This window comes from Ovis aries, chromosome 2, assembly GCF_016772045.2.
Source record: "Ovis aries strain OAR_USU_Benz2616 breed Rambouillet chromosome 2, ARS-UI_Ramb_v3.0, whole genome shotgun sequence".
Classification (NCBI taxonomy): domain Eukaryota; kingdom Metazoa; phylum Chordata; class Mammalia; order Artiodactyla; family Bovidae; genus Ovis; species Ovis aries.
This window is the reverse complement of record NC_056055.1, coordinates 39,121,715-39,141,888: the sequence shown is the minus strand read 5'-3', so window position 1 is coordinate 39,141,888 and position 20,174 is coordinate 39,121,715. Positions and strand designations below refer to the sequence as shown.

Here is a 20,174-nt window from a genome sequence, read left to right as displayed (position 1 = left end):
CCAATGCTGGATTGAAAGGACATTTTACAAGGTGACCTTGACTGCCCTGCCTTTGCCTATCTAAACTTCCCACATACCAACCTAGAAGGATTTTTGTCACACTGGAGGATGCCAGTGCTATCAAGGTGTTCTTTGTTCAAGCTCTCCTATCCCATTCCCATGAAGGAGAAGTGTCTGGAGATACATGCACTGATTCTAGAGGGTTCTGCAATGTGGAGAGTGTCTCTCCCAGAGAGGACATAATCCATCTATGAATAGAGGGTGGTACTGGTAACAGGTTAAGTTGCCCAAGCCTTAGTGACAGTTCCACAGCCTCCTTTACTGGGAGAAAATGGTTGTCTTGAGTGCCCACTGGTCCTCCTGGCAGCTTTCACTAAATAGATGGGACCTAAGACAGAGCCTGGTTGTAAACTGTGTGCAGTAGAAGATCATTTTAGACTCAAGTTCCAGTGTAACTGTATGTCATTACTGGGACATTTGTTCAAGGAGCTTGTTTAGTCATTCATGTATCCATCATTTACCCTCCTGTCAATCAGTCCATCCACTCACCGATCCATCTATCTATCCTTTCATCCATTCATGTGTCCGCTCATCCACCCATAATCCACCCATCTACCCACCCATCCGTTCTTTCAGAACTTGCTGTGTGTTTATTGTCTACAAGAAACTATGATGGGTGCTGAAAAAACAGTGTCATCTCTGTCCTCAAGAAGCTTATTGTCTAGGAGAAGAAGACAATGTATAAAGAAATAGGTAGAGGAAACTGTTTCAGGTGCTTTGTGAGACGTCTGTACCGTATAATAGAAGGAGTGGTCAGTTCTACTCAGGAATGGATGCCCAGAATGGGTGATGGTGTGAGGGGTCAGCAAGGGGATGGGTGTATTTGGAGAGACACAGATGTGAGTACAGACACTGAGGCTATATGCAAGGGAAGTGAAGGGTTTAGTGTGGAGCATGGGGTGAGCACTAGGACCGCAGAGAGGGCTGAGGAAGGCAAGGGCAGAAGCAGAGGCTGGGCTAGTCACAGGCCGTAGATGTGATGCTAAGGGTTATGGGTCTTATCCCACAGGGACTGTGAGCAATTCCAACATGATAAGCAGAAGTGTAAATGACACGGCCAACTTTGCACTTTTGTAAAAGTACTCTGACATCAGGACTGAATCAGACTCAGAAGCAGGGTCGCAGTTAATTAGGCCTGTGAGAGATGGTGACAACTCAGATGAACACCATGGCCTGAGATGGAGAGGAGACAGGAGGAGAGAGGAAAGACACCACCTTCTCTCAGCCCTCCAGGATTACCTTCTTCTTCTCTCAGCTCACTCACTTTGAAGTGGCCATTTTACCAATCTCACTCCATTTTTCAATTCTGGAGGAACAGAGGGGAACCACTGAGCTGGGTAGACACCAGAGCAAGCTCTCCAGTTCCTCCCCCAGTGGGACTGCAGCACCCACATGAAGTCAGCCTTGCCCGTGATTATAGCATCTGGTCTAAAGGCCCACGTCCTCCTTGGGGCGTCTGCTCGCAGCACGGCACCTGTCGGCTGTTCCTCCTTTGCTGACTCTCTTCTCTGCTTCTATCTCGTGAGGGCCTACTCTGTTTCTGGAGGGAGGCCAGCTGTGCTCATAAGTCCTTGGATGGGTCTCTGGGGACCCATAAGTCTCTGGGGACACAGAGCCCCCAGCCCAGGCTTGGAGCAGAGGGGCACACTTTTCTGGAGCGGGTCAGGTGCACGTGCCTCACCTGATGGCCTCGCCACGCACAGCACGTTGTAGCATAAGGAGGGGCTGTGTGTGTGGAGTTTGTGATCTTCTTGGGCTGGTCCCCGCTGGATAATAACCTCTGGCCCATATGTGAGTGCTCAGCTGATCAGTCGTGTCCGACTCTTTGTGACCCCATGGACTGTAACCTGCCAGGCTCCTCTGTCCATGGAATTCTCCAGGCAAGAATACTGGAGTGGGTTGCTATTTCCTCCTGTATGGAATGTTCCCACCCCAGGGATCAAACTCACATCTGCATTGGCAGGTGGATTCTTTATCACTGTGCCACCTGGGAAGCCCAACCTCTGGCCCACTTGAAAACAAACAGTGGGTGGGTCGAGGAGAGGAGGGAGAAAGAGGGGAAGGCAGAGAAATCTGATTAAAGAGAAATTCTGCATTTTTTGAAATCTTGACAATATCCAACTGGACTACATCCAAGAATTCACAGACTAAAGCTAACAAATCACCCCAAAGAGGTCTCTTGGGAACGTGTTTGAGCAAATAGGCAAGAGGCATGGAGTATATTTGAATCAGCGAGTAGATCTCAGTCTGTGAACATGGCTGGTTTCTTTTAAGGGACTTAAACTCCTGAAACTGACACTCTCTGGGCACAGAGTTCTCCGTTTTTCTCGGTCCTTTTTGAAATTGACACAGCTTCTGATTCAAGGAGGGCCCAGGTTGGTGAGGATCTGCTGTTATTTTCTGGGTATTGGGGAGCATGAGTGGGCTTGGGAAGGGAAGCCGACTGCAGTGCCCACAGCTGGCCTGCAGGTAGACCTGAGCAGCAGAGTGCTTTTGGAGGGAAGATCTCCATGGGAAAGGGCTCTGCCTGCTCTGCAGTGGATAACTGGAGCCCAGACACACGACCTAACCCAGTGAGATGAATTCTCACCACCTGGCATTTTATTAGAAAAGATAGTACCTATATCTTAATAAACAGTCATTCTAAAATGCTCCTGGCATAATTGAATTTCTTATAAGTTTTGCAAGGATTTGGAGAAGGGAATGGCAACCCCATCCAGTATTCTTGCCTGGAGAATTCTACAGACAGAGGAGCCTGGCGGGCTTACAGTCCATGGAGTTGCAAAGAGTCTGACACAACTGAGCGACTAACACACACTTTGCAAGGATTATATCATTTTTTTAAATTAATAAAATATTTGCCTTTATTTTTTACCCTCTTTTTTGTTAGCTAATCTTTTCTTAAAATTTATTTTTAATTGGAGGTTAATTGCTTTACAATATTGTGTTGGTTTCTGCCATACATCAACATGAATCAGCTGTAGGTGTACATATGTCCCCTCCCTCTTGAGCCTCCTTCCTATTTCTCACCCCATCCCACCCCTCTAGGTTGTCACAGAGCACTGGGTTTGAGTTCCCTGCATCATACAGTATATTATTATATTATATTATTATTATTTTCTGTGACAAACTCAAAGCATGTGGGTGAAATCTTAGTTCCCAGACCAGGGATCAAACTTGTGCCCCCTGCATTTGAAGTACGCAGTCTTAATCACTGGGCCACCAGGGGAGTCCCTCTCCACCTGGCCTTTTAAAAACCTGGGGTTCACATCAGGGTAGGAGAGGCTGTCACTCAGGCTGCAGGCTGGCTCAGCAGGACAGGGTTGCCGGAGGACACCTGCACAAGGTCGTTGCTGGGAAGGGCGTACTATTGGTTTGCTCATTCAACTTGTGTGTTATGGAGCATTGTGAAGTCTGTGCTGGGTGGGGTGGAGAATAAGGCCCCTTAGAGAGTTTGCAGGTGAGAGGGAAGTACGCAAATACACAAAATACTTCCAACTTTGTGGTCACTGGTGCTGAGACGATACTAAGACAGGGAAGAGTGGGGACTGTGGGCTGACTTCAGACAGGGTGGGCGGGAAGGAGCTTCCTGCAGAGGGAGTTAAAAAAATTTTTCTTTTTTAATGGGAGGATAATTGCTTTACACTGTTGTGTTAGTCTCTGCAGTATAATGAAGTGAACCAGCTATATGTATATACATATATCCTCTCCTTCTTGAGCTTCCCTCCTGCCCCCCCCCCCCCCCCCCCGCCCCGCTCTAGGTCCTCACAGAGCACCGAGCTGAGCTCCCTGGGCTCTACAGCAGCTTCCCACCAGCCATCTATCTTACACATGGTAGTGTATATATGTCAGCGCTACTCTCTCTGTTCGTCCCACGCTCTCCTTCTCCCGCTGCGCCCACAAGTCCGTTCTCTGCCTCCTGCGGGAGAGTATTGGAGGGTCAGGAGGAGCCAGCTCCGCTGTGAATGGGAGAAGAGGAGGAAACAGGCAGAAACCAGGGGCTGCCCATGGGGGTGGGGTGGCAGAACCCAGGAAAGTCTGCAGAGGAGAAGTGACTGTTAGCATTTTATTTATGGAAGCAGCCAATCAGGCTCTTCCCCTTTCAGCCCAGGGGCAGTGCAGTGTGGATTCTTTGTTCACTTAAACTCTGGTATTGATCTATCATGTTTCCAATGAGAGGAAAGCTGGGTCGCTGAGAGAAGCTGAATCTCACTGGGTGATGAAGAAAGAAAGAGATGGAGAATTAATTTGGGGACAAGGGCAAGTGTCTAACACACACAGGTCCTGATTGACTGATGGAAGTTCTCGGTGCCTCTAGTGGCAGCCAGAGACTGTGAAAGGGGTGAAGAAAGAGACTGCAGACCACCTATGCTCATTTCTTTCATGGTGGGTCCTGCTGCTGCTGCTGCTGCTAAGTCGCTTCAGGCGTGTCCAACTCTGTGCGACCCCATAGACGGCAGCCCACCAGGCTCCCCCATCCCTGGGACTCTCCAGGCAGGAACACTGGAGTGGGTTGCCACTTAAACAAATACTTTAATCATTCAGATAACTAGCACTGGGGTCTCCACACAGACCTAGATTGTGTGCAAAAATCCAGTTACCCACAAGCCAACAATTGCAACAATCCTTCTGTTGCTCTCGTGTGAACCCAGGCCTTGAACAAGAGGTTTCTTTGAGCTTTACACTCCTGTCCAGAAAATAAGGATATGGAGACTTACCAAGGAAGATTTGGGGTAGGATTGAATAAGATGTATTTAAAGTACCCAGTCCTTATATCTAGACTCTGGTAGGTGCTCAGTGAATGTCATTTTCCTCCATGCTGACTGCAGTGCTAAGTTGCTCCAGTCGTGTCTGACTCTTGTGACACTATAAACTGTAGCCCACCAGGCTCCTCTGTCCATGGAATTCTACAGGCAAGGATACTGGAGTGGATTGCCATTCCCTTCTCCAGGGGATCTTCCCAACCCAGGGACTGAACCGGCATGTCTTACATGTAACCTGCATTGGCAGGTGGGTTCTTTACCAGTAGTTCCACCTGGTAAACCCACAACAGTGTTTTACTAGGAAACAAACAAATAAAAAGATCATGATGATGATATTAATTACTCTTTCATAAGATGTTCCTGCTGGAGAAAGAGCAGGACCATCAATGTACTTTGGGGAGGGGCAGTCCTGGGGAGGGATTGCATTTTGGTTCATATTCTCCAAGTTTCCTTTCCTGTAAAAGGAGGGTAGGAGTGGTCTAGACCAGCTGTCTCCAACCTTTTTTGGCAACAGGGATTGGTTTTGTGGAAGACAACTTTTCTGTGGACAGTGGAGGTGGGGGTGGTTTTGGGATGATTCAAGTGCATTACATTTACAGTGCATTTTATTTTTATTATTATGACATCAGCTCCACCTCAGATCATCAGGCATTAGATCCCAGAGACTGGGGATCCCTGGGTCTAGAGGCCAGAGGTAGACTAGTTTAAAAACATTCCTGGGTTTTATCTCTGGAGTTTCTAATCAGATGATCTGAGCTGGAGCCCGGGATGGCTCAAACGCAGAGGCAAAATCACTTTAGTTGATTAAGAGTCAGATATGCTGGAATAAGCATCTCCAAGGCCCTTTTCAAGTCCTGAGTCATCATCATCCATCACGCTAGACAAGGACCAAGGGGACCAGGTCACTCTCCTCATTCACCACCAGATGGCGAGCTTGAGGCACAATGGTCAGAGAGAGATGCCGTCTTGGCTCTGACTGAGAGACCCCAGGGAAAATCTGTAGTCCCACAGAGGGTGCTGTGCCAGGCAGATAAAGCGGGGGGTCATTTGGGAGGATTGTGGGCCAACTGGAGATAAGAAGAGAAAGCCAACGTAGACAACCTACTAGATTCTGTGAAGTGCATAATTTCCTCTGTGTCCTGATGTTGGCAGGATTTGGACGATGAAACTTGCTTCTTCTGCATACAGTAAAGGACTTCCTCAGGACCCTTCACAGCCCCAACTTCCAGTTCCAGCAAAGTCAGCATCTGGCTCAGAGGACCAGTCCCTCGGATTCTCGTCAGCGCCCCCTCCTGTCCCCAGTGGTAAAGGATGCTCCCACTGGGAAATGCAATGGCCAGGCTGGGCCCCACTGGTCCTTTACTGTCCCCCTGTAGACTGCCCCTGCGGGGTTACACCCATCGTGGCCCAATTCCAGCTGCAGGAAGCAGGCAACACTTTCCTCTCAGTGTCCTAGCCAATGCCCTTAGTTTTTGGCAAAGCAGAATTCCAGTCCTTCCTCTTACCACCGCATTCATTTTAACCTTAGCAGCCGGCTGCATCCGAGGCCACTGCCCTTGGCGTCTGTACTGCAGCAAAGTGAGCACTTGAAATCTTCTCTTCTTTGCCAACTATTTATATCTGGACTCTCCCTGCTCGGTGACATCCTGAAGGTTTCACTTCCGCAGAGGCGCGGGGCGGGGCGGGGGGGTGGGTGGTCACAGAAGCAGAAATGGTTAACCTGCTCCCCAAAGGGGGAAGAAGAAACCGAGAGCAGAGGTGGGGCTGGTCCAGGAGGGGACACTGCTGCTGAGGAACCGAAAGCAGCCCATTCACGCTGGAGTGCTTGAGTGACTGGGACTCACCTCCCACCCCCGGTTACTGGCAGGTTGTAGGACCGGAACATCTCAAACACACTGGATGTCATCACTCCATATACCCCATCCTTCTTGTACCCTTTCTCCATCAGGTTCTTTATTAGGGTAAAAGATGAGTAAGACTTGAAAGAGCTCCTAGACTCTGTGAGCTCAAACTTCACTTGGTGCTCACTTAGATATGGTTCAACGGTAAAGAATTTGCCTGTAATGCAAGAGATGAAGGAGATGTGTGTTCGATCCCTGGATCAGGGAGATCCCTTGGAGGAGGAAACAGCAACTCACTTCAGTATTCTTGCCTGGGAAATCCCATGGACAGAGGAGCCTGGCAGGCTACAGTCCCTGGGGTCGCAGAGTTGGACATGACTGAAGGGACTGAGCACACATGTACCACCTGGATATAGGTTATCCCTGGATATAGGATACCGCTCCTGCTGCTCTCGGATCTTGAGGCAGAGTCTCCCTTCCTCCAGAACACCAGGATGTCTGCAGCAGAACCATTTCATTAACCCACTGTCCTTCACTGCTAGGGCTTCCTTGGTGGAAAGGCGGTATAGAATCTGCCTGCCGATTCAGGAGACAGAGTTTTGATCCCTGGGTTGAGAAGATAGCCTGGAGTAGGAAATGGCAACCCACTCCAGTATTCTTGCCTAGGACATCCCATGGACAGAGGAGCTTGGTGGACTACAGTCCATGGGGTCACAGAGTCGGACATGACAACTAAACAACCACATCACTCCTGGCTCTTTCTAGATGCTGGGGGAGGCCTATGGGAAATGGGAAGGCAAGGACTGTGAAGGGATCGTGAATGTGGAATAGGCCAGCTTACAATGCTTAAGTTAAAAAAAAATTCAGGAAAATCATGCCTGAGAATTGGTTCAACTATTTGGTTCAGGGACAATGATTTGTAACTTTACAGGCAATTTTCACTCAGTGTTCATCCAAAGACAGTGTAAAAATACTGTATATTAACAAGTCAATCAATGCAGAGTGGGTGGAAAATTCTCCCCCACATCGATTCCTTCTCTGCATTGTATTGAGCGGTAAGTATGGTAAGAAATGCAGATTGCTGACAGTTCTTGTCCTTGGTCAATTAAATCTATTTGGCACCTTCTATGTGCTAAATACTCTTAGGCTCTACTCGGAGCAGACAAATGAATTTAAACATCACATCTCTGGATATTTATGAGCGGTAATGTCAGTTACTGCTGACATTAGGTTTAGAAACCTTGTATCAGTGGATATAGAAATAAGACTGATATAAATAAGATGGATATAAAAGCTCTTGGGAGCAAAATATCCAAGGGCAAACTCATAAATAACAAGGTATAGTTAAAGCCTTTACCATCAAGCAATTTGGGAGCAGGAACATAGAACAAGAATATAAACAAACAATGTCATTAGTGGTTATTTTGCTTTAAATTAATTTGACCCACATTTACTTGTTTGTCAAGTAGTATTTTCCTTATGATTTAATAGGATACTCATTCTCCTGCTGCCCCTCACCCACTCCTGGTTGGAAATGACAATGGGTTTTCTGGGTAGGAAGGTACATTCTGCGTTCTCAGACTTGTGACTTTGACCCTTTCAGGCTGACACCAATACTTGCTGACTTCAACTCACTTGGCTCTTAGCACATCGCAGAGTTGGCGGGGGAAGTGCTCCTTTTTTCAGTTTTTAAGATGCAGAGCTAATTGGAACTGCAATGAATTAACCAGCTGGGAAGCTTGCTGGGTACCCCAGAGCCTCTTTCTGCGACCTTAGAATTTACAAAAAGGAGTGACAGGGTGCATCTTACTTACACCTTCTGGAGAGACAAATAACCATCCAAAGTGGCCAGATGCAGAGAGACTTTGAAACGTGAGCCCATCCTAGCCTCAGGATTATTTTGCATTTATCTGGCTAATCTTTGCTGAGCAGGTGTGAGCCAATTAAATAGATTTTTCCCCCTTCTCCATGGTTGCTGGCAGGCATAGATTATGTGGGGATTCTATCTATTGTTTGATCTCTAGTAGAGAAGTTCAAGGCCAACCCAGATGTTTTAGTCATTGTACCTGACTGGGCAACCTTTGATAGACTGCTCATGATCAAGTGGTTCAACTTCTTCTTTCTACAGGGATTCTGAAGTAAGAGCATCAGAGAATGACTTGGACAGAGCCAAGGGGTCCCAACCTGTTCAATTTCTAGCCCAAGAAGAGAGGCCTTAAAAGCCCTGTGTGGTAGGATCTCTGGCTGGGGAGTTAAGACTCCCCGTGTTTTAAACGGATTCTGGGTAGTTCTCTCCATGACTCAGGATACCTTTCTTTTTGAGATCGTCTTTCCTTCATTCCTCCAGCTCCTCCAGTTCATCTCCTGGCTTTTGGCTTCATTATGTGAACTGGGCGGCCAGTCTATAGCAATGCACATCCTTTGAGCTCCTTGGGCGCTGTTAATCCTAACAGTTTCTCAAGAGAACTGCAGGCAGCATAGATGTGTACTCCCCAGCCCTCCCCCCACCCCTTGCCTCCTGCTTCATTCCCCTAAGTCGTGTAGGTGAGAGTGACTATTACAGAGACCCGGGCCCTACACTGAGCCTTTTTTGGCCCCAACAGGCGGTTGATGCTCCTCCCTTGCCCCCAAGTTCCTGGCGACCCCAAGGCACAAAAGGATGTTTCAGGGCGGGGTTTCCATCCTCAGCAGCGAACCACGTCTTCCCTGGCTGCTTTCCTTCCCTTAGAGCAGTGAGGGCTTCAGACTTTCTTTTCCAGCTGCCAGGCCAAGGATGCCCGAAGCCTGGCCTCCGGCTCCACTTCTCCGCAGCCTCACCACTGGCCCGCGCCTCTCCGCCCCCGGGGAGCCCAGCCGGGCGCCGGCCGCCCACAGGCCCGCGTCCAGCCGCCCCTCTCCAGGGCCGGGCGTGGCCGGCGCGGCGCCTCGCGGAGCCTTCCCGCCCTGCTCCCCTTCCCTCTGCTCGCTGCCATCTGAATTCCCCCGTCGACTCCTGGGCGGAGGCCGAGCGAGCCTTCGCGAAAGGCGAGGGCGGCGGGAGGAGGGCTCGGGCGCCCCTCCCGGGCGGCGCGGCGCCGGCCGGCCGTGCAGTCGCGCGCTCGCCGCCAGCAAAGCCATTGGCTCGGCGCAGTCACCCCACGCGGGGCTGCAGCGGCGGCCTCCGCGGATTGGCGCGCGGGCGGGCATCCACCGGGGCGCGCGCGAGCGGGTGCATGCCGCCGGGGCCCCATCTAAGCCCACCGTCTAGGGGCTGGACTCCCCTTGTCCGTAATGATCACCCCTCCGCTATCCCTGCATAGCTGATGCTGCATTTGAGGCCTCTGCCAGCCCCGGTGGCCGATGCCCTGGTCCAAAGAAAAGGCGCGAAAGGCGCGCTCCCAGATCGGGCGCACGCACCGACCGCCGCCCTCGGCTGCACTGCAGCAATTCGCGCACTCGCGCCGCTCCCCTCCCCGCCTGCACTCATTTGCATATCCCACGATTGTGACCAATCAGGACTCGTCTCTCTCGAAGCGGATGGCTTTGGCCCGAGAGGAAAGGGAGTGGCTGGCGGCGCATGCGCCGCGGTGGCAGACTTGAACCGAGGCTTTTATTGCTGTAGTTTATTTCCACCCCCTTCCCTCCTGTTCTCTCTCTCTCTCTTTCTTTTTTTCCGCCCTAGCTGGGGCAGTGCTGTAGGAGAGGAAGAAAAAGAGACAGAGGATTGCATTTATCTCTTACGTTCCTGATATTTGCTATCAGCAAGACCAGCTATTCGACTGCACATTTTTCAATCCTGCAAAAAAATTACCAAGTGTCTTTCCTGGCAATTTTTGTTTTAAAGCTGCTCTTTTGAAATTAATTTTTTTTCCCAGGAGAGAGATGTCTTATCAGGGGAAGAAAAATATTCCACGCATCACGGTGAGTTGGGTACTTGGGCGATATGCGATCGGCCAGCAACCTTTTTTTGTAGCACAGATGGTCTAAAGAATATATGTATTTTTTTTAAGCAGGGGGAGGAAGAGGAACCCAACTTTTTTTTTTTCTCTCTCTCTTTACCCCCTTGTTACTGAAGAAGGCCATCGTGATGGGAGACGCAATCCTATGGAATTGTAAGCCGCATAGTTTCTAAGGCATTAAAATAGGAGCGTGAGTGCATTAAGGTCGTTTTAGGTAGCGCGCCAGATCCGCTGTATCCTTTTATTGTCAGAGCGAGATGCTGCGGTGCCGGCCTGCGGGGTGTAAGCAAATGGATCCCAGATTGAATATGCATGGTTGAAGCTCGGATATTGTTCTCCCGGCTGCGTGCTGCGGGGCTGGACTCCTGGAGCCTGATGGGGGAGACGGGGAAATGGATTCTTCCCCATTTCCCGCCCCCACCATAAGGGGCTTTCTGGAGCCTTCCTCCGGTTCTTCAGAAAAAGGAGCGGTTTCAGCCCGGAGGCGTAATGACAGCGGAGAGATGCTGAAAGGGGCTGGGTGTACCGGGATCATGGGGAAACGGGAAGGAAAAACAGGGACGTGGTGATGAGCAGAGGAGGAGGTGGGGGGGGGGGATGTTGGTAAGGACGGACAGGCGTGGGCTTTTTGTTGACCAGGACCGGTTTTTGATGGCCCTATTGGCTTTCTCGCCCCAGGGTTTGGGGCTGGGATCCTGGCGGGGCTCTGGGCTCGTTTTCTTGTGTCTTTATGCAGCCAGGGAGGCGTCCGTGTTGGCTTATTACAAAGCGGGCTAGGAGGGTGGGCGTTGGGGACAGCGCGGAGCCGGGCTTGGGGAGGTAATGGCGCTGCGCGACGCGCCGAGCAGATGGCCCGGCCCGGCCTCGGCCAGACAATGATCGCAGCAGCCGGAGATGCGGGCGCAGTCCTGGGCCCTGGGGTCCTTAGTCTGTAAATCAGGAGGAGCTGCAAGCGATGACTCTGCGATGCTTGGGAGATGAACACAGGTTCTTGTTCCCGCTGCTCCCCCGCCCCCATCTTCTCTTCTCGCCAGTCCTAGCTCTCTGCATCCCCGAATGATATCCCGCGGAGGGAGGAACGCGAGGGAAATTCATTGTTATATAATGATAACGTGATTGCAACTGGTAGAACCCAGGGCTGAGGCGGTGACGGAAAGAAAGAATCTTTGAAAAGTCACGATGTGTTTAGGGCTGGGTCTGAGGGCGCGCTTTCTCTGTGTGGTTTCCTCCTTAGCCACCGGCACCCCGGCTTCCACTGGATGCACAAGGGCACACCCATCCGTAGGAGAGGGATGTGGGAGCAAAGGCACGGGGGAGGGGGCGTGTGCTCCGGAGGGTTTTAGAGGATGAGCTGCTGGAGCAGAGGCGGTGGCTGCTAGCTTTTTCTTGAGTGCGAGAGACCCCAAATCCCAAAGGGCCGAGCGCGGGGGCACACCACATTATATGTTCATTGCGCCCGAGAAAGGAATCTGGGGCGTGGGGTGGGGGGCGGGTGTAGAGCAGATTTGCTGCAACCTGAAGTAATCCGCTGTCTTCGTGAATGAAAAAGGCAGTTTCGGTTTGACAGTGTGGGGAGAAAAAAATTTAAAAAGCAAATAATCAACAAGACTGATTTTTCCCCCCAAAACAGCGCCCCCTTTATCCTTTAACAAAATCTGGTTGCAGGATAGTGGGACCTATAGCATGGTTTCCCTCCCTCCATCAACACGGCCAACCTCTTATGTAAGAAGCCACATGAGTGAGCTGGGCTGTGATGTTTCTCTCTCTCTCTCTTTTTCTTAACATGATGTTGGCTTCGGGATTCACATGATGGCTGAGACAGGTACCGCAGTGACTAAGCGAGCAGGTGGTGAAGGGCAGGGCTTCTCCTTGCCTCCCCAGGAATGTTTATCCTGTCAAAGCTGGGTACTGGGGAAGTGGGGGAGGTCATTGTAGACAGTTCATGCACTGGATCAGGTGACTTTGGCCCAGTGGTTTGACCTCTCTGAGTCTTAGTTTCTATCTGTGTCCTGGGAAGGATAATCTGGCTCCATCCACTTCACAGGTTTGATTGGCAGCTGGGGTGACATGGTTTACAGGGCAGGATTTTGTAAAGGTTTTTACATTTATTTTATGTAAATGCAGGAATTGTTGCTGCCTCTTTATTCTGTCTCTCCAAAGTCTACAGCAGAACGAAGCCCCCACAGTATACACAATTAAAATAATCTTAATGTTTTTCATTATGTTAGAGAAACAATAAATACTTTTAAACCCAAGTGTGTGTATGTTTATGTGTAAAAGTCTTCCCCTATGTCTCAAGCAGTGTGTATATTTTTTTAAAGAGTTGCTTTAATTTTCTTTTTGTTAACTGCTAAACATAAATTGCACTTGATGAGAATATTATTTTTAATTGAATTTTGAGTTAATTATTGTTAAAATGGACCATATTAAAACCATATTAAAAGGGCAGTCATTTAACCCTTGTGTGGAATAATACAGGTGTGTATCTGTTGAACACAGGATTTAAGCATAAGATTCCATCAACAGCATTTGCTATAGAGATGAATCATAATGTAACATTTATGTTACATTCTTGTGACTTATGGGCTGCTTGTCATATATATTTTTGCACCAATTAAAATATAAGTACATGTACAGTCAATAATGGTGTGAGAGTTTTAGAACTTGTCTTCTCATCTACTTTATGTGAAAACTTTACCTTTTTCTTAACAGCTGGACAGTTAAAATGGTGCATCTTTGAAGTATTTTCTCCCCACCTACAGTTGCTGTGATTTACCACAAAGATAAAGAACAGACTGAATTGAAACCTTGCTATGGTTGAACCAAATGTGTTTGTGTAGAGTATCCCATGACAACAGACTTTGGTTAATTTTTCCCCCACACAAACCTCGCCAAGAATTGACTTCCCCTACATGTAGGTGTATTTTGTTTTAAAATGAAGTTTAGCCTAAAGCTATTTAAAGTAATTGTCTTCTTTATCTGAAATGTTTTAAAATAGCTCTTTAAAGAAATTGTTGGGCTTTTTTTTTTTTTTAAATTCTTTTTTGCTTTTGGGTCTAATGGAAAGAGATTTTTTTCCTCTGGGATAAGCTTTGAATTTTGCCAGTATGTTCTGACTCATCAAGTGATGAATAGGTTGCCACATACAGGTTCACCTTGGTCAGTGAGTCTTTCCCAAATTGGCTCATTCTGAGCATCCCTTTGGAACAGTGAATGTGTTCTTAGCTCATTTCTCTTATCTTGGGTCAGGAATGCATTATGACTTTACTACTTCTTTGTTTCAGAGTGATCGTCTTCTGATCAAAGGAGGTAAAATTGTTAATGATGACCAGTCATTCTATGCAGACATATACATGGAAGATGGGTTGATCAAGTAAGTGTAACTCATCAACTTGACAAATTTGGGTACCTTGCAGTGTTCCTAAGCATTATCTCCAATTCAGATGCCTAGTATCAGCTCTAGTGACTTCAAAGAGAGACTAACTTAATATCTGTTTAAACACAGCTTGATTGCTGGTTATTAGTGAATTTGAAAGCTCAGATTTAGGGAATTCAAAGCTACAATTAGATGCACACCCATTTCCTTACGTGTTATGTAATTGACTATTTTTAACCAATGTGACACAACGTCTTTTTGTTGCCAAATACTTGGGTTATGATCCATTGACTATATTAAAGGTGTTCCTAGAACGTAGTTTTTGTGTGGGGAGGGTAGGACAGTCAAAGGACACAGATGCAAGATACAGCCTCATCTATTATGATGGCACATCTGCTTTCTTAATCAAGAATCCAAGTTGTTGGGGCCACAGGGTACCCAATTAATTACTAGGCCACAGAGACAAATTACAGCCTCATTCAAGGCAACTTTAGGTTTCGTTCTCTAAGTGTCAATGAACACAAATAGGACTGCCCTTGTGTTTACTGTGTATTGTGTTTCAAAGGGGAAAACAACAGAACAGTGATTGAATTAGGGTATTTTTGGACCCTAGAGGGTTAAGTGCTTTGAGAACATCCCAGTATCCTCATGCCCTTCCAACTGGGACAGCTCATGGGGCTCTGGAGAAATAGCACATCTGTTTAAAGACAAACACTGTAGCAAATGACATCTTTTAAATAAGCAGCATTTATCAAGGGCCAGCAACAAACCAGTCCAGAGCAGTGGAAAAGTGTAGTGAACGGGTCTGTTGCCTGGAAACTCACACCCTGATTTATGATCCTAAAAGAGGTTTTAACATTGCAACATTTAATGTTTTCTCCATGTGTGTTTGCTTGTGACAGTCTCAGCTCCAGGCTCTCAAATACCATGACTTTCATGTTCCATTTTCCCCCAACTGGAAAGCAGCATGATCTGGTCTGTAAGACTCTGGCGGTAGAGTGAATAAGCCCATGTGCTATTTTTAGTCATCACTAATTTGTTTTAGAACTTGACCAACTCCTTGGTGATTAGTTTTGCCTTTTCAAAAAACGGACAGAAAGATGTAGCAGAGATATTTTTTAAAAAAATGGGAAATGAATTCATGTCACCCATGAATAAATATTAATTAATGCATATCAATGCATTTAATTTATATTCATTATTCATCATGAATGAATAATTTTCTACCTCTGTTATCTGAGTTGCTAATCATATTTTTAAGTAGTTTCAATCATAGTGTTTACTTTTTATAATAATAATGTTATTATTTTTGCTTTGTTTTGTTTTACTTCATACCCTTTAAATCCTCATTTCCCTTTGTTGAAAAGGATATGGTGAAAATACACGTAAAGTGAAAGCAAGTCTGGAGAAAATTGTTATAGGATAAGTAACTCAACTGGGTGTGTTATAAAGTATGGTGGTATTTTATGTGAATACCTTGGGGCTTTGTTATCATTTGGTCGTATGGGTTTTCTGGTAACTAAACCTTGAATTGGCCTCTGATGCCTTATTTAAATTTTGTTTTCTAGTATGCTCTACATTGCTTCTTGTGGGTAGGGAGTAGGGTAGAGACATTATGAATAATAACAATACCAGTAATCTGAAAAGTCTGTGGTATATTCTGAAAAGTCTGAGGAATGTTTATGGGCTTGGTCAAAGTGTCTATCAGATGCTGTTTGATTTAGGACATTTCATTTACTATCGTTATTGCCCACCCTGTTTATTTAGGCAAATAGGAGAAAACCTGATTGTGCCAGGAGGGGTGAAGACCATTGAAGCCCATTCCAGAATGGTGATCCCTGGAGGGATTGACGTCCATACCCGCTTCCAGATGCCTGATCAGGGGATGACCTCTGCTGATGACTTCTTTCAAGGCACCAAGGCAGCCCTGGCTGGAGGAACCACCATGATCAGTAAGACAGCTTACAAAGAATATCCTTAGTGCCTGAGAATCATCATGTGAACATGAGTCTGTGTTGTTGAGTCTTTCCTTCTTAAGGTTGCCAAACTGAACAGTGGATGGGTCTTCCAAGGAAGGGGAGTGATGGGGACAGGCCAGCCTTAGGCTCATTTTCTGTCCAGTTCTAAGGTTCTTCAGTTGAACTTGAGAATTTCAGTAGGATAAAAAAAAAAAAAAAGTGGCTTCTTGCTTTCTCTACTCTAGAGCTTTTGTCTTTCTTAGATTGAAAATGTGATTTGATTGTGATCACTTTGAAAACAACAGTCCTTGGAGTAATCTTCAGGGCTATCAGTTTTTAGCCTTTGCTCCTAAGTATTTGATTTTGACTTTTAAAGAGTTCCCAAAGGGTATATCTTTTTGGAATGAGGCCAGGGTACAGCAGATGAATTGTTGAACCAGGAACTTAATTCTACTGATAAGAACATCAAATGGAAGGATTACTTCCTGCTTGGGGTTTGACATAAATGGAGTTGGGCAGTCCTGCTCAGAGAAGCATCTGCAGATATCAGTTGTTGAGATATGAAGATTGTTCTGCCATGGACACCTTGATGCCCCATGACTATTGCTCCGTAAGATGTATGCTTTTCAGTCAGCCAAATCTAAAGTATATTTCCTAACAAATGTGAAGTGTTTGTTTGTGAATGGTCAGTTTCCAGCATGCCTGTTTATTGTCCTTTTGACAAATATCATTTTGATTTTGAGAAGGTAGGCAAGTTGTACAGTGACCCACTAGACACATAGTTTTTAAATTTTTATTTGTTTATTGAAGTGTGGCTGATTTACAAAGTTGTGTTAGTTTCGGGTGCACAGCAAAGTGATTGAATTATATATCGGTGTATGTCTATTCTTTTTCAGATTCTTTTCTATTAGAGTTACACGATAGTAAATACAGTTTCCTATGTTATACAGTCAGTCCTTGTTTATCTGTTTATTAATACATATATAGTAGTGTGTATCTCTGAATGTCAAACTAGTAGTTTTTCCCTCCCCCTACTCCTTTCCTCTTTGGTAACCATAAATTTGTTTTCTATGTCTGTAAGTCTGTCTGTATTTTACAAATAAGTTTATTTGCATCAGTCTTTAGATTCCACATATAGCAGTATCATATGTTTATCTTCTTCCATCTGACTTTCTTCACTTAGTATGGTCATCTCTAGGTCCATCCATGTTGCTGCAGTTGGCATTATTTTCTTTCTTTCTTTCTTTTTTTAAGATTTTATCCAGGAGTGAAAGCCAATATACAGTCTGTCTTAAAACCTTATAGTTCAGTTTAAAAGAGGGTCAATGTGGAAAGAACTTAGTGCTTTATGCTCTAGAAAAACCTATCTTACCGGTTACTTTTTGAATTGATGCTCTTTTTAATGTATAATTGCAGAGTCTGTTTCTGAGCTTCCTCTTGTCCTCCCTACCACCTGTCAAGAACACTGCCAGCCCCTTCTAGTCTGAGCTCTTTGACTTTTTAAATCAAGCATTCACCTTCTTGTGTCCTTTCTGGTTTTCTGACCAGAAAAAGCTTTTTTTTTTAAGCCTTACTTCTTTCTTACTGCACATGTTACCTCTTAACCTAGAGAGTACCATTCTTGTGGTTGCGGGTGGTGTGCACACACGCTTTGGGACACTGGCCTAGTGTGGATGCCTGCTGCTTTGTCAGTGGTGTCTGTTAGGACATCGGCACCAGTGGGAATTTCCACACCTCCTCCAGCGTGGGCCGCGGGGCCACACTGGACCTTAGAGAAACAGACTCCTCGGGTGTCAGCCTGAAAGACCAAGTCAAGGTTATAATCTGCCTCAGTTTGGAGTCCCTGTCGGGGCCCTGTAGGCCCCTGCCTTGGTCACAGATTGTTAGTAAGTCACAAATAATGGTTCCCCAGTGGCTCAGACGGTAAAGAATCTGCCTGCAATGCAGAAGACCCAGGTTGCAAAGATCCCTTGGAGGAGGGCATGGCAACCCACTCCAGTATTCTGGAGAATTCCATGGACAGAGGAGCCTGGCGGGCTACAGTCCATGGGGTCACAGAGTCGGACACGACTGAGTGACTTTCATTTCACTTCAAGGGAGTGATCAGTGATGTCTGTCACTGGGCCAAAGGACAGCCTTAGGAGGTATAAATATACCCAACGAGGATTCTGGAGATCTGGTCTACCTGCCACACCAGCTTGCTGTGCGACCTTTGGGTGAATCACCTCAGTTCTTGCGGCTGCTCGTCTGCACGCTAAAGGATTTGCACTAGAGGCTCCTGGATGTCCTTTCCAGCTCCCACATTTGGCAACTCACTGAGCTCAGAGATGGAGTTTGCCTCTAATCACTTGCACTTTGCTCCACAGGTCCGTCAACGCTCTGCTTTTTCTCCGTCTTACTTGAAAGACTCCATCCTGCTTTCTTGATTCTGCCTCTTCACTCCTCTCACTTGATCCATTCTTTGGTTCCTTTCCTGCTTCTTGTCCTTTTCTTTTTTTGGCCGTGCTATGTGGCATGTGGCATCTTAGTTCCCTGACCAGGGCTGAACCCGTGCCCCTGCAGTAGAAGCGCAGAGTCTTAATCACTGGACCACCAGGGACGTCCTCTTGTCTCTTTCTGCCTTCTCTCCCCCACCCACCTTCACTCATGAGCACATCCCTTTCTGCTGACACCCTGACCTTCCCTTTGGCCTTCTTTCTCAGCAGCTGTGAGCATCTTTACCTGACTTTCAGGTGGGTTCCTTCTGTGGAGGGGTGTGGGATGTCTCCAGAGTCTTGCTTCCTGGACCATAGGCCCAGAATAAGCAGCATTAATAAATATGGCCTTTATTGTGCGTCGGAGCGAAGAGGGGGAAAAAATCTGACTGCCTGCCCCACTCAGTTGGGCAGAATGCAAGCATCTTTTAAGGCAGAATTGCTGGCGCAGTTAAAAAGTGGGGAGATTTAATGAGCGAATCTCAAAGAATGAAAGTAAGCAGAGGTGGTGGGAATGTGGTCCCAAGTTGTCACACTCCAAACTCCACTGCTTGTATATCCTTAGAGAAATATTAACCGCTCCTGCAAGTGCCCACCCATGGTTACTGACCTGTATAGAATTACCACTGCCTGCCCTTCCCTTAGGAGACACGTGGTAATAATACAGATGAGGAAATCAGATTTTTTTTTTTTTTTTGCTTGCCAATTATGCATTCTGTATTGCTTCAAGTGAGTGAGTGGCTAGAGTATGCTTCAGAGAGGAGCCTGGCAAAGAGGAATAATAGCTAGCTTAGTGAGACTTCGTTGGTACCCGTGACCTGCTCTTTCAATGAGATTGTAGATTCTTTAATGAATATTGAGGCCAGCACTAAATACTTTGGACACTTTGAAGAGTTTCAAGTGAAAACACAGAAATAAGCCATTGAAGGAAGTTGGTGCCACGCTCCCCACAACCCTCTCTCCCATCTTTCTGTGTTGCTCCGAGTCCTGTTACTGGATGTGTCTTCACCTGCTACCTGCTGTGCACTTCTCAGGTCATGGGACCTGGAGGCTCCATTTCTGTCTCTAAGGCCCAGCCTGCAGTGCAAAATGCAGCCAAACAGTGCCAGTTTGGAAATGGAGGTGACACGTCAGTGGCAGACAATAATATTATTGCCATGAAACAGAGGCTGTTATTGAGAAATGGACAATGAGATCTTTGTCAGGGGCCCTCCATGCGGGGCAGAGGGAACGTCCTTTGCCCTTTTGGTCTGGTGATGGGTGGGCAAAGGCTCTAGACACACACCCTGTAGGCGGCATCCAGACCAGCTGAGGGGTCATGGAGGTGGCAAGGGTGCTGTTTGTTGAAAGTGCTGCTGGTGTCCTGGGGGCTCTGTGACTGTCAGAGTTGTTCAGACCCCAGAGTCTTTAGGAAGCAGGCAAGAACAGTTATCTCCTTTTTATAGAGGGGAAGACTGAGGCCAGAGGGCAGGACACTCACCCAATTCACCAGTGCAGGTTACAGGCATGGGAGTGCATACCTGCAACTGTGGCTCCACCACCTGCTACCTGTGTGACCTCTGCTTTAAGCCTCATCTGCAAAATGGGGATAGTTGTCACAGAGATCGACAGAATAGGACCCGGCCCTCAGTTAGCACTCAGCTGTGGTGGTTATTATTGTTCCATCTCACATCAGGTCCCAGAAACCTCCTGTCTCCACAGGGACACCCTCTGGATCTCTGTTCTCTACAGAGCCAGAGGAAAGAGGCTCAGACTGCAGAAGGA

At 47.1% G+C, this 20,174-nt stretch overlaps 1 protein-coding gene across 2 annotated transcripts in view; it reads left to right on the top strand.

Annotated features, from left to right (window-relative positions):
• DPYSL2 (dihydropyrimidinase like 2) overlaps positions 1-20,174 on the top strand; it is a 118,473-nt gene that overhangs the window by 29,488 nt on the left and 68,811 nt on the right. Inside the window, exons 1-3 of one of the 2 annotated variants that reach the window (XM_004004167.5) lie at positions 10,236-10,564; positions 13,887-13,975; positions 15,746-15,930. In XM_004004167.5, coding sequence (XP_004004216.1) covers positions 10,526-10,564; positions 13,887-13,975; positions 15,746-15,930 — 313 coding nt within the window. In that variant the 5' untranslated portion in view covers positions 10,236-10,525. Of the gene's footprint in view, positions 1-10,235; positions 10,565-13,886; positions 13,976-15,745; positions 15,931-20,174 lie in introns of those variants that run through there. The other variant, XM_015093083.3, reaches the window with a different exon arrangement.